Below are 12,731 nucleotides of genomic sequence, written 5' to 3'. Positions count from 1 at the left end.
GGGGGTTGGGATACTAAGCATGTTTGTCCTGCCAAGGGTGCTTGTGCTGGCTTGGTCATGTCTGCTGTATGAAGGATGGTCAAATCCCCAAAGGCCTACTGCATGGTGAGCTAGCCACCATTTCCAGACCCACAGGAAGACCCGTTCTGTGCTTAAACGATGTCTGCAAGTGTGACATGAAGGCAAGTGACATCAGTCCAACAGGCTAGGAAGCCATAGCCACAGACCGCATCACCTGAAAACTGACCATCGACAGGTAGCCAGACAAACGAGAAGAGGAGAGGGGAACTTTGGGAGGAGAAGCAAGAGTGCAGACAGCAAAGGACACCTTTGGTACCTACACAGACAAGCAATGACTAAACCTGCACAGACTGTAATAGAGTCTGCTGATCAAAAAACACGATCACAGCACTTCAACCACTGACTGATTTTGTGACGCAAAACTTCATGGTCTCTAGAGATGGAGAATGGCCAACCAACATACAGCCATAACGAACACACACCACATAAAATCTTCCTTGTTATTACTATTCCTGGGCATAGCATACATTAATACTGATACACTGCCTATTTAATTACTCAAAAACTTCAACGTAGTGTATGACACTTTGGAATTCCACCCACTGTGAAGTCACCTCTTTCATTTGCAAAGATGTGTCAAGTTAGACTTCTGTACTCAAATACAAACAATGTTAGAAAGTTGAAATGACATAGCAAAGGTACCAAAATGCATTTTTATTTCAAAGATATATTCAGAACACAGTTTACAATATAATGAGCTTAACACAAATGTAAAACTATATACACTATAAAATATACATTTTCTGTACTGTTTAGAGAAAAAGAACATGTTTAAGACACCATTACAGCATGCTATGCTGATGGCTTGCATTTTCTAAAGAAATGAAAGCCAATGCAGTCTGTTCTCAATGGTAGATTATTTTGTCAGCAGAAACCTTTTCTTCATTATATGGATTCATACAGCTGGACAGGAAGTTAAAGGCTTACAGTTAAAAGTAAACCAATGGGTCCTCATGGGTCTTTGATGTCTGGATGCCATCGAGACTTATTTCTCCCCCATAACAAGGAAGTTTCTTATATATACGTACATGTACACATTCATCACCATCAGCAACCTAAAAGGTATAAACAAGTCCAAGTCAGGAAAAGGAAACAGAGAGATGCACATCTTAAATTGATTTGATGCATGCACACCAATAACCGTATGCACCAGAAATACTGTAAATGCTCTGTTTTATCCATTAGCGTCCACGCAAGGTTATCCAGGTGCAAATGTAAAACTGCTACTTGGCAGAAAAAATATTTATGCTTTATTACACATTTTAAATACACTAGTAGGCTAGTAGATATGGCACTCCCATTACACTGCAGAACACCACATATTAAAGTTCAGACTTTCTGGCAGGATAGCATTGCCTAAAATCAACTGTAGAAATGCTGTAAACCAACCTTTCAAATGTGGGTGGGGGAAGGGTCTTTAATACTGAAAATACACGGTTACAGAGAATAAGTGGTAAATGCACCAACTTTATAAATGTAGATATATATATATATATATATATATATATATATATATATATATGGATCACCTTTAAAACCTCAAAACCGCGTTTGCCCGACACACTAATGACCGAAACGAAAAGACCGACAACATAAAACGCCGACAACGCAAAACACCGAAAACCATTACACCAACACACTACACGTAAACACAGTACACCACATAACATATGCACTATCCCTAACCCAAACCCTAACCCTAAGGTCCGACACTACCGCACACTTACCCACCCCTAAACCCACAGTCCCTCGCTATCGCACACACACCCTACCTGCACCCTAACCCTAACTCACTTACCCACCCCTAAACCCACAGTCCCTCGCTATCGCACACACCCTACCTGCACCCTAACCCTAACTCACTTACCCACCCCTAAACCCACAGTCCCTCGCTATCGCACACTTACCTGTCCGCTCCCTAACACTAAATCCCTCACTCGATCGCACACTTACCGAGTCCGTCGGGTTCTCACCTTTTCGGTCATCTGCGTTTTCAGTATTCTCGTCCCGTCGGATTCCGTTTCGGGCAAACGCGAGTTCGAGATTTTAAAGGTGACCCATATATATATATATACACATATACATATACATACATATATATATATATATATATATATATATATATATATATATATATATATATACATATACATATATACATACACACACACACACACACACACACACACACACACACACACACACACACACACACACACACACACACACACACACACACACACACCAAGAAGAGTACAAAGGTGCAGAGTGGAATAAGGAAAAAGTACAGTTTTGTACCTACCACAAATGTAGATGTTAGAGTGTATACACTGCTGCAGTCATTACACTTGGGTTATCCTGCCGTTAGGCGGTTCCCCAGTTGGCCTGAGTTCCAAAGTCTTGGTCCGGCGTCGGTTGCTGTCGCCTCTTCCCGGACGTCAGTGTGACAGGGGTATACAAGATGCAGCCGACGCCATTTTCTTCAGTTTTTCTTGCCCCAGATGTCAGGTGCCCCCAAAAGGGTAGGCAAATCAAATTGCTAATAAAACATACATAAGAAAAGCAATCAACAACTTTCAGTTACCAGCAAATACTCCCCATAGGCAGTAAAGGGTAGAAGACATAGGTACATACCAGCAAGTAAGAGGGGAAGGAGGGAGGGTAACCTGGACTGCAGCAGTGTATACACTCAAACATCTACATTTATGGTAGGTACAAAACTGTACTATGTTCATCGTGTTACACTGCTGCAGTCATTACACTTGGGTGGAATCCCAAAGCTGAGGTAGGGTGGCTGGTTCTATAAGGCATTAGGGGTGGCTAGAAGGCCCTGCAGCACTGCAGTGGCAAAGCCAGCTCTGGATTTAGAGTACAGAGCTAGATGGTAATGCTTGGTGAAGGTATGTACAGAACTCCAAGTTGCTGCTTCCAAAATGTCCTTGGTAGGTACTCTGAGGTAGGCAGATGAAGTGGCTGTTGCCCTGGTGGAGTGAGATCTAATGCGGTTAGGTACAGGTTTCCCATGGTGTGTATAGCAGAAACGTATGCAGTGTCCTATCCATTTTGAAACAGTCTGTTTTGAAATGGCTTTTCCCTGTGCTCCTGCAGCATATGCTACCAATAATTGCTCAGATTTTCTGAAAGCTTTGGTTTTGTTCAAGGAGAAGCGTAACTGCCTGTGTATGTCCAAAGAATGCAGTAGTCTCTCCCCTTTATTCTGTGGATTTGGATAAAAAGTTGGCAAGTGAATAGTTTGGTTTAGAGCCACACTTGATACCACCTTTGGCTGGCATAAACGTAGGGTTCGCTCTTAAAGACACCCTGTCTTGGTGGAAAATGATGAAAGGTTCCACTGCCATTAGTGCCTGTAATTCTGAAACTCTTTGTGCTGATGTTATTGCCAGGAGCAGAGCAGTTTTCCAAGAGATATTTTAAATCTGCTGTGTTAGCTGGCTCAAAAGGAGGTAAAGTTAATTTTTCCAACACGAAGTTGAGGTCCCAAGTTGGAGTAGGTGCTCTATGGGGTGGTCTTATGTTTTTAGCCCCTCTGAGGTACTGTTTTAGCAAAGGATTAGAGAAAATTGGATCCGTGTTGTAATCAGCAGAGATGGCAGAGGCATGGATCTTGATGGATGAAAAGGAGAGGCCTTTGCCCAGCATCTCAGTTAAATATTGTAGTATGAGGAATATTTGGGACAAGAGGGTCAAGGCTGTGAGCCTGGTTCCAGGCACAGAATCTCTTCCATTTATCTGAATAGGATTTCCTGGTACTAGGCCTTCTGGCCTCCAGAATGACATCCATAACAGCTTTGGAGAGAGGCATTGCTTGATTGACTAAGGAATCTTCCATGCAGCCAGGTTTAAAGTCTTTAGCTGGCTGTGAAGTATCAGATTGTTGTGCTGAGTCAGCAGATGTGGGATTTGAGGCAAAATCCAGGGTGGTCCTTGTGCAAAGTTCTTTAAGATTGAGTACCAGTGCTGGCGTGGCCAGTCAGGTGCAATCAGGATCATCTTTGGCTCTTCTTGCCTGGCTTTTAGGAGTACCTTTGGAAGGGGAGGTAGTGGTGGGAAAGCATATACCTGTAGGTTTTTCCAGCTGAATGAGAGGGCATCCACTTTCCATGCTTGTGGATGGTAAGTCCTTGTGCAGAATTTCTGTAGCTGGCAGTTTATTGGGGATGCAAACAGATCCATGTCCGGGCTCCACCATTTTTGTGTTATTCTGAATATTTGTGGATTCAATTCCCATTTGTGGGGATCCATGATGTTTCTGCTTAAGTCGTCTGCCAGTGTGTTTTTCTCTCCTGGCAGGAATTGTGCTTGCAGATGAACTTGATAGTTTATAGCTGTATTCCACAAGGTCATGGCTTGTCTGCAGAGGGGATAAGAGTGAGTGCCCCCTTGCTTGTTTATGTACCACATAACTGTGGTGTTGTCTGTCTTTAGCAGTAGTTGTCCTGGATGTCACAGGTCCTTGAAGGCTATAAGGGCATTTTGTACAGCTAGCATCTCCTTTTGATTGATGTGAAGATGCCTTTGTTCTTCGGGCCACTTGCCCTGAATACATTTCTCTGCCATGTGTGCTCCCCAGGCATAATCTGATGCATCTGTTGTCAGTGTTTGCCTGGCCGTGGGTTGAGTAAAAGGCTGTCCCTTGTTGAGGTGACAAGCTTGAGCCCACCATCGAAACTCTTGAAGGCAAGGAATTAGTGGTATAACTGTTTCCAAACTTTGACAGTGTTGAGACCAGACATTGAGACCAGACACTCTTTAGGTACCATTGTAGTTTCCTCATATGCAGTCTGGCATATGGAATTAGTAGTATGCACGATGCCATGTAACCCAAGGCCTGCAGAATTTGTCTTGCAGGGAGATGGGTTCTTGTTGCCATCAAATGATAATATTGTGTCTGATGTCCTTGCTTGTCTGGTGTGAGATAAGCCATCTGGGCTGTTGTATTCAAGCTGTCACCCAGGAATATTTCACTTGTGAGGGCACTAGTTTTGATTTCTTTTCGTTTACCGTGTACCCTAGGTAACTTAACTTTTTTACAAATGCCAGATGCTCTAGAAGAATGTCCTTGCTCTCGGTTTGAATCAGGCAGTCGTCCAGGTACGGATAAATTTGAAATCCTTTCTGTCTGCAAAATGCAATTACGGGTGCCAAGCACTTTGTGAATACCCTGGGCGCAGTAGATAAGCCAAAGGGCAGTGCAGAGAATTGATAGTGCATTGAACCAGCTATGAATCTGAGGCATCTTCTGTAGTTTTGTCTGATAGGGACATGCAGGTATGCCTCCTTGAGGTCCAAGGTTACGAGCCAAGCTTTCTTGCCCAGCATGGGAAGAAGCTGCTGTAGTGTCAACATTTTGAATTTCGGAACATCCAGGTAAGTGTTTAAAGAAAGATCCAGAATGGGCCTCCAGACATTGTCCTTTCTGGGAACCAGAGTCTCTTGAGTAAAATCCTTGTCCTTGCTCCTGTGGTGGTACCTTCTGAATAGGTCTCATGTCCATGAGTGCTGTAATTTGTTTTTGAGCCTCTGCCCATTGATTTGGTGGCAGATTTGGCATTCCTTTTAACCTTGGCAGAGTGTGAAAGTGGAACCTGTAACCTTGAGATACAATTTTTGAGAACCCATTTGTCTTTGGTGATCATATGCCAATTGTGATAGAAAAGTGCCAGTTTTCCTCCCAAGGGGGCTGCCAAGAGAGCGGTTTGGCAGCTGTAGTGGGAAGTCACTGGGGCTGTTTTTTATATGGTTGGGGCCTGTCTTCCCCTTCTTTCTGGCCTGATGCACCCCATTGTCGAGGCCTGTAAGGACCTTGTGGTTGAGCTCTACCTCTTGGATGTCTGTATCTGCCCCTTTGAAGTCTGTCTGCAACTGGAAAGGACCAATTCTGTTGGCCAATTTCTGCTAAATCGAGGAGGCTGAACCTGTAAGAAATCCTTCACCGTTTGCATAGATTTTGCCTTATCCTCCATTTTCTTTAATACCTCTTCTGCCTTAACTCCAAATAACACATCCTGCTGCAAAGGTGCATCCAATAGTTTTGTTTTAACATGATCTGGTAACGTGTGCTCTTTTAACCAAGCATGTCTTCTAATGACAGAACCTGTAACTGCTGCTCTACAGGAGGCCTCTAGAATCAAAACCACATTGCAAAATATGTTTTCCCACTTGTTCAGCTGCACGCAATAAATCCTGCATTTCCTTAAAATTAGGAGGATCTGAATCTGGAAGCATTTTTTGTTTCAACTGAGACATCAAAAATTGCTGATATTTTAGCATGTGAAACTGGCAATTTAAGGCCCTCATTGCTAAAGTTGCAGATGTATATACTTTCTTCCCCATCTGTCTAATGCTCTGGAATCTGTCACAGGGGGACTGGATTCTTTGCTGATGAGGCCTTAACCCCTTTGGGTCCCTGAGAAATAGTTTTGGGGTCAGCAACAGGGCTTTTATAAAGGAATATGTGCGAGTCAGGGACTCTGTAGTATCAGTCAGGCTTAACTGGGGCTGGAGGTAAAGAATCAGGATTTAAGCTGGATTCAGTATACACATCATTCCCAATATCTAACACTGGCGGAAGAGCAAGTGGTCTGTGTTGAGGTAATAAAAGTCTCTGAGCCTTTTCTTGGACTCAGAGTAATCCTGGCCTTTCCAATGGAAATGCTCCCTCATGGTATGTAAGGTTTCCCCAAAGGAGTAGTCCTCAGGCGGAGAGGCTGATGGAATTGATTCCTCAGCATCAGAATCCTCATAAGGGGGTAAAGAGTATCCTAGGTCTGAGGATGAATCTGAAGAGATGGATACCTGGTCAGATGAGTCATAGTCTGCATCCTGTCTAGGCCTTTTATCAGGAGGGGGACAGGACCCCCTGATCAGAGTGATTAGGTCTTCGGCCATTTTGAGCATGTTTCTTAGGCATGGAGGCCTGGCCTGGAGATTGCTGTATTTGTTTTTAAAGGAGGTTTAGACTTAGCAGAAGATTTAATGCTTAACTGAGTAGGTCTGAAAACACCCTCTGAAGCTGCAGGTTGTTCAGCTACTCCGGATGCCTCTGAAGGGTTAGTTTCGGTAGGCTGAAAATCTTATGCTTCCGAAGGCCCAGCCATCTCCACGTGGGAGTCAGAGGCAGCCTGTGTTTCTACAGAAGCGGTAGTCAGGGGCTGCGAAGGCACCTCGCTGAAAACCGGTGAACTGGCAACTGGCCTAGAAGAGGCTCCGTCATCAGTTTTGGGCCTCTGATGCCTATCCTTGTCTTTGCGCTATGTATTCCGTCATCGGAAGTTCTGATGGCATGGTGTAATTGAATTTTCTGCCAAAATAGTGTCGGGCAAAATCAAACCGACATTTAATAGTGCACTTGTTAAACCTAGCATAAAACCGACAACCATGACGTTGTGGTCTGGGCCTAGGCATGGGACACAATAAGAATGGAAATCCTTATGAGGTATTTGCTTCCCCACAAGAAATACAGTTATTAACTTTTACTGACATCGGTCTGAGGCAAGAAAAAGTTTCCCCAACGGGGTACTTAGCTTTGTAGAAGACTTCAGTTCTGGATTCGGAATGAAAATCTCAGGAATCGGCCGAACGGCAATTGCGAACTGCTTTTGCTTCGGGCACCACGCGGCAAAAGAAAATGGCATCGGCTGCATCTTGTATACCCCTGTTGCACTGACGTCAGGGAGGAGGTGACAGCAACCGACGCCGGACCAAGACTGGGGAACTGCCTGACGGCAGGATAACCCAAGTGTAATGACTGCAGCAGTGTAACACGATGAACATCTGTACACAAGCTGCACACAGGATAAGAATCTAAATGTTAATTATATAAATATGTATACATTAATCTGTGCAAATTATAATCGTATGCTATTACATGTGCAATAGCTTGCCTTTCAGAAAGTGTGATGTCTACAGTTACTGTTGAAATTCACTGCTATGAATAACCCATTAACACTATAAACATTACTCCTCTAGCTAGATCATTGAAGCAATGGGAGGATACATGTATGGCTCTCAAATATCCAAAAAGTGTCTAGCAGATTTACAATTTTTTCTCGGAAGTGTTACATAGGTATTTTTAAACCCCAAGCAGACTCCTTTTCGTTGGGTAGATTGCAAACGTTGAAGGTGTGATGGGGAAGAAAGAGGTAACAAAAGATATTTGTGTGTGTAATGAGTTAGCAGACTTTAAAAAATTCCCTGTAGTAGACTACTCAAAACACTGGTGAGCAACTGGTGCGACTAAAGACATTTGAGATGCAATACAGGACCAGAATTCCCTAGACATAGGAAGGCCTTGTTGAGTTTAACTCTGGTAGATGCCAAAAAATTACTAGAAAATGGAAATCAGTCTAAACCAACCATATTAGAAATGGAGAATGTATTAACAGAGATAAAGAACTAGAGGGGGATCTTCAGAAAGGGGCAGGAGCAAATTACATAGAAAACAAAATGGGAAGTGTGGGAATATATGCAGAATAATGTTTTCGGAGGAATGAGGTTTAAGGGAAGGCAGGAACTGAATGAGCTATGTAATGCTCAATTGGCAATAACTGTACAGGTTATATTTGATGTATAATGTTTGCAAACGAAAATCCTTTATATGTATGATTACCTAGGTCATAAATGATAATTCAATAAAGAGATATTTTTGTTTAAAATAATTACAAAATATAAGTTAAAACAATTAAATCACCAATGGACAACACAACTTGCACAAGTAATCATAAAACATAGACCAATGCAAAAAAAAAAAAAAACAGATGTGTGTGTGTGGCATAGCAAACCCTAACATACCTCTTAGAGCAAAAAAAATCTGGACAAAGCCTAAAATGATGGGGGGATAAATGGGGACAGATTTTAAATATTGCTCTTACAAACTTAGCAAGTTGAGAGAATAATAGGTTTTGCATTAGCATGAATTTTCTGAAGGATGTGCAGTCAAACTCAAATGTTTGTCATTATTAAATGACAAAAATATGAGGCAAAAATCTAGACAGTCTGCGAAAATCTGTACAGTTGAGAGGAATGACCCTATATAGTCAACGCTTGTTGGGGATTAGTCCTCACACACCCTTTGCCAATCAGTGTAATCAAATTGGAGATTACCACAACTCAAAATTTCTGCCAGGCCGGGACATCCCCAGAATTTCTACTCCTGTTCATACAATCCGTTTTCAGCAGCATTATACTTTGATCAAGGACTTCAGCACGGACAACTGAGAACATGTCAGAGAACAAGCCAAAGAGCTTTACCACATAAAGAGTGTCATGAGCCTCAGAAAGGCAGACAGCAAATGGGGCACTGCCTTAGAAACCCTTAGAGGGAAAAAAATATATAGATAAATGGGTTACATCCTACAGCAGCAAGCCTGTGTGGAAAAAAAAAAAACATGCAGATCAAAAAGGGGCTCACAATACATCACAGAATCAAAGGAAGTTACTAAGCTATTGGCCCCGAGGCCCTTACAAGCCTAGCAGGAATTTAGCCAATATTCTGACAAATAACCAAAAAATCTGCTGGACAAGTACAACAGGATCCAAAATAAATAGAACAGAAATCTTTAGCGAAAAAAACTGCTTTAATATTGCTTTCGACCCCAAAGAGACTTCTTCAGAACCAACATCAAGTACAAATACAAACCAACCAAAATCCCTCAAATATGACCTAGCACACCTTGAGTTAATTGAATAATATACTAAAACTAATAAATTAATCAACTAACCAATCAAATAATCTTCTTCCATTTACACAACCATCAAAAACTTGTGCTACATAAAACAATAAAAATTGAAAATTAAAAACTTTTTCGCTAAAGATTTCTGTTCTATTTATTTTGGATCCTGTTCAACTTGTCCAGTGGATTTTTGGGTTATTTGTTGGTTTAGCCACTTCATCCTTTGGAAATCTTTCTGTAGCCATATTTTGACAAGTCAGCACTCGATGCTCCTGTCCAGCAGGAACACAGATGAAATCCCAGGGGTATATTTTCTCTTCCCCATCCAGTTATCCAGGTTACGCTTAAAAAAGGGTTGAGGTACTGTGCTTGACGTGGAACAGGAGTCTACTCCACAGAAGGGGAGTCTCTGGGACACAAATCTGTCCCGCCAACAAGTCCTACTGATGTTACAGACCAGGTTGAGGTCATGCATGCAACTTACTCCAGTGGAGCTTGACTTGCAGATATGCAGCAGTCCCATCAAGGTGGGGTCTGAGATTGCTTTGTATGCAAGACAGAGGTTACCTCTGAGGAGTCTGTAGGAGACTCAATAGAGGGACAGGGCCTTTAGCCAACCTGTGTAGGGTAGTTGTTTGAGGCCCATGATTCTCCTGGTGAGGAACCTCTGTGGTCTCTCCAGCTGCTGCATGTGTTTTGTGAAGTACATGTCAAAAGGGGCATTGTACTCAATTGGTCTTATAAGGGAAGAATACAGGGATGTTATGATCACCTTGTCCTTAGATGAGATCCCCTTGCTAATGAGGTGGGCCACGTAGAAAGCTTTCTGTACAATGTAGGCAATATGGTGGTCAAACGTCAGTTTGCTATCCACCTGGGTGCCAAAGTCCCTCACCACTGATTATGTGCTCAGAACCTTGTTACTAATGTGATAATTTGTGGGGATGTCACGCTCTACGAATGTTTTGGCATTCAGTTTGAGGCCTCGTCTCTGACACCAGTCATTTGTTTGGGCGAGACCCCCTTGCAGGATGTACACATCACTAGTGGACTTGATGACAGCACCCAGCTTGCAGTCCTCTTCAAACTTGGTCAGCCATAGCCCACTGGTTTTGGCCTGCACCTCAGAAAAGTGCATCTCAAGCAACAAAAGCCCCAAGAACGATCCCTGGGGTACACCACTTGTTACGGTTAGACTGCTTGAGGTGGCTTTTCCTATTTTGACTAGGTGGGTTCTATCAGTGTGCCAGTTTGCTACCTATCTGGTAACATATGGATTGATGCCTAGTTTGAGAGAGTTCATCTATTATACCCAAGTGGGGAATAGTAGCAAAGGCTTTGGCCAGGTCAAGGTAGGTGGTGTGCACAGTTGTTGAGAGATAAGAGGGGAGGGGTGGGAGTGACTAGCTGACACTGTCTTGCCTATCTTGGGGCAAGGACTGAATGGTGACTTTGATGAGCTAAATTAACACCTGTCAGCAAAGGCTGGATAGCATCAGAAAGGCCACAATTAAGACATGGGCTTGGCAATCCCAAACAAGTGAATGCAGCTCTCATTTGCTTGTGGGTGGAAGAAAGCATATGCATGGGGAGGGTGCATGATTCCCCACAGTAATGAAAATGCTCAGCTACAAATTTTACACCAGTATTTACAGTGACTCGGGTGTAGTTACAGTTTCTCCTTGATGGACATTAAGAAATGCCTATATAAGAAGAGTTTTCAGTCCGACATACAGGTGGCACCTATGGTGTCAGACAACTTTGGGAACTTTCAGTTTCATCTGCATATCAATAGCTCTACAGGCAGACTAAATGCCTGAAGTACCACTCCTGACCTACAGGTGGAGCTGTGGTGATGGACGGCTTTGGCTGAACTTGGAAGGCAACATGGAAGGCTTGCTAACCATTTAAATCGTCAGAACACGCAATGCTGTGCCCCGCAATGTCAAGAATGAGAAAAATTGGGATTTCAAAGAATATTCCCTTTTTTCTGAGGTATGACAATCTTAAAGTTGGTATGTGCAAGTTCAGTGAGTTGTGAGGACTTGCTTTCCACATCAGTATGCAGTGTAGCAAGTTTAAAGGAGAACAGTAGGTTAGTTATTTACTTTTCTCCCTTTTTTTTGTCTTTTCGTCATTTCAGGAATCAGTATCACTAGTCCTGGCATGTTAATAGCAAGTCAGATGGCTTGGCACTTGCTGAATTATATATGTAATGCGCTTAATTAAACCTAGAATGTCATCGAACCTTATTCCCTACTTAAGTATAGCAGGTTAGTATGGAGCAGGGAATGCTGTGGGGGTGAAGTTAGAATTCAGTGTTGGGGTACTGTATGATGGCAAAAGCCATCCGCTGCATTATACAGACCCTATGGAGAATGGACTACTTCTAAAATGCCCAAATGGGTAACAGACAAAACTACTGATAAAGCAAGCAACATGAAACACAACACTGCACATCAGTAACAATGTTATGTTGGGAAGGCCCCTGTGTACCAAATCTACTGATAAAACAAGCAACATGAAACACCATGCTGCATATCAGTAACAATGTTATGTTGGGAAGGCCCCTATGTACCAAATCTACTGATAAAGCAAGCAACATGAAACACCACGCTGCACATCAGTAACAATGTTATGTTGGGAAGGCCCCTATGTACCAAATCTACTGATAAAACAAGCAACATGAAACACCACGCTGCACATCAGTAACAATGTTATGTTGAGAAGGCCCCTATGTACCAAATCACCACTTTACCCCTCACACCCCCTTACTTGCCTGTACTAAACCCATAAGTGCACAGCCATAGGAAGGGAGAACTACCCTGGAACTGCTGTCTCGGAGTGTCAGTATTACAACAGGAAAGATGATCGGAGAAATTTAACAATGCATACATCAGATGGGGAAAATAGCACATGATATGATGAATGTCAAGCCAAACACACTGCAATTTATCT

General features: G+C 42.7%; 1 protein-coding gene across 1 annotated transcript in view; it reads right to left on the bottom strand.

Annotated features, from left to right (window-relative positions):
* Positions 1-720: 720 nt before the first annotated feature.
* LOC122804688 (cystatin-B-like) overlaps positions 721-12,731 on the bottom strand; it is a 48,021-nt gene continuing 36,010 nt past the window's right edge. Inside the window, exon 3 of the mRNA XM_044074702.1 lies at positions 721-1,136. Coding sequence (XP_043930637.1) covers positions 1,011-1,136 — 126 coding nt within the window. The 3' untranslated portion in view covers positions 721-1,010. The remainder of the gene's footprint in view (positions 1,137-12,731) is intronic.

Source organism: Protopterus annectens, chromosome 6.part0 (genome assembly GCF_019279795.1).
Source record: "Protopterus annectens isolate FY-2018-M chromosome 6.part0, PAN1.0, whole genome shotgun sequence".
In the NCBI taxonomy this organism is placed as follows: Eukaryota; Metazoa; Chordata; order Ceratodontiformes; family Protopteridae; genus Protopterus; species Protopterus annectens.
The sequence above is the reverse complement of the archived record's forward strand: the minus strand, read 5'-3'. Positions and strand labels throughout refer to the sequence as shown.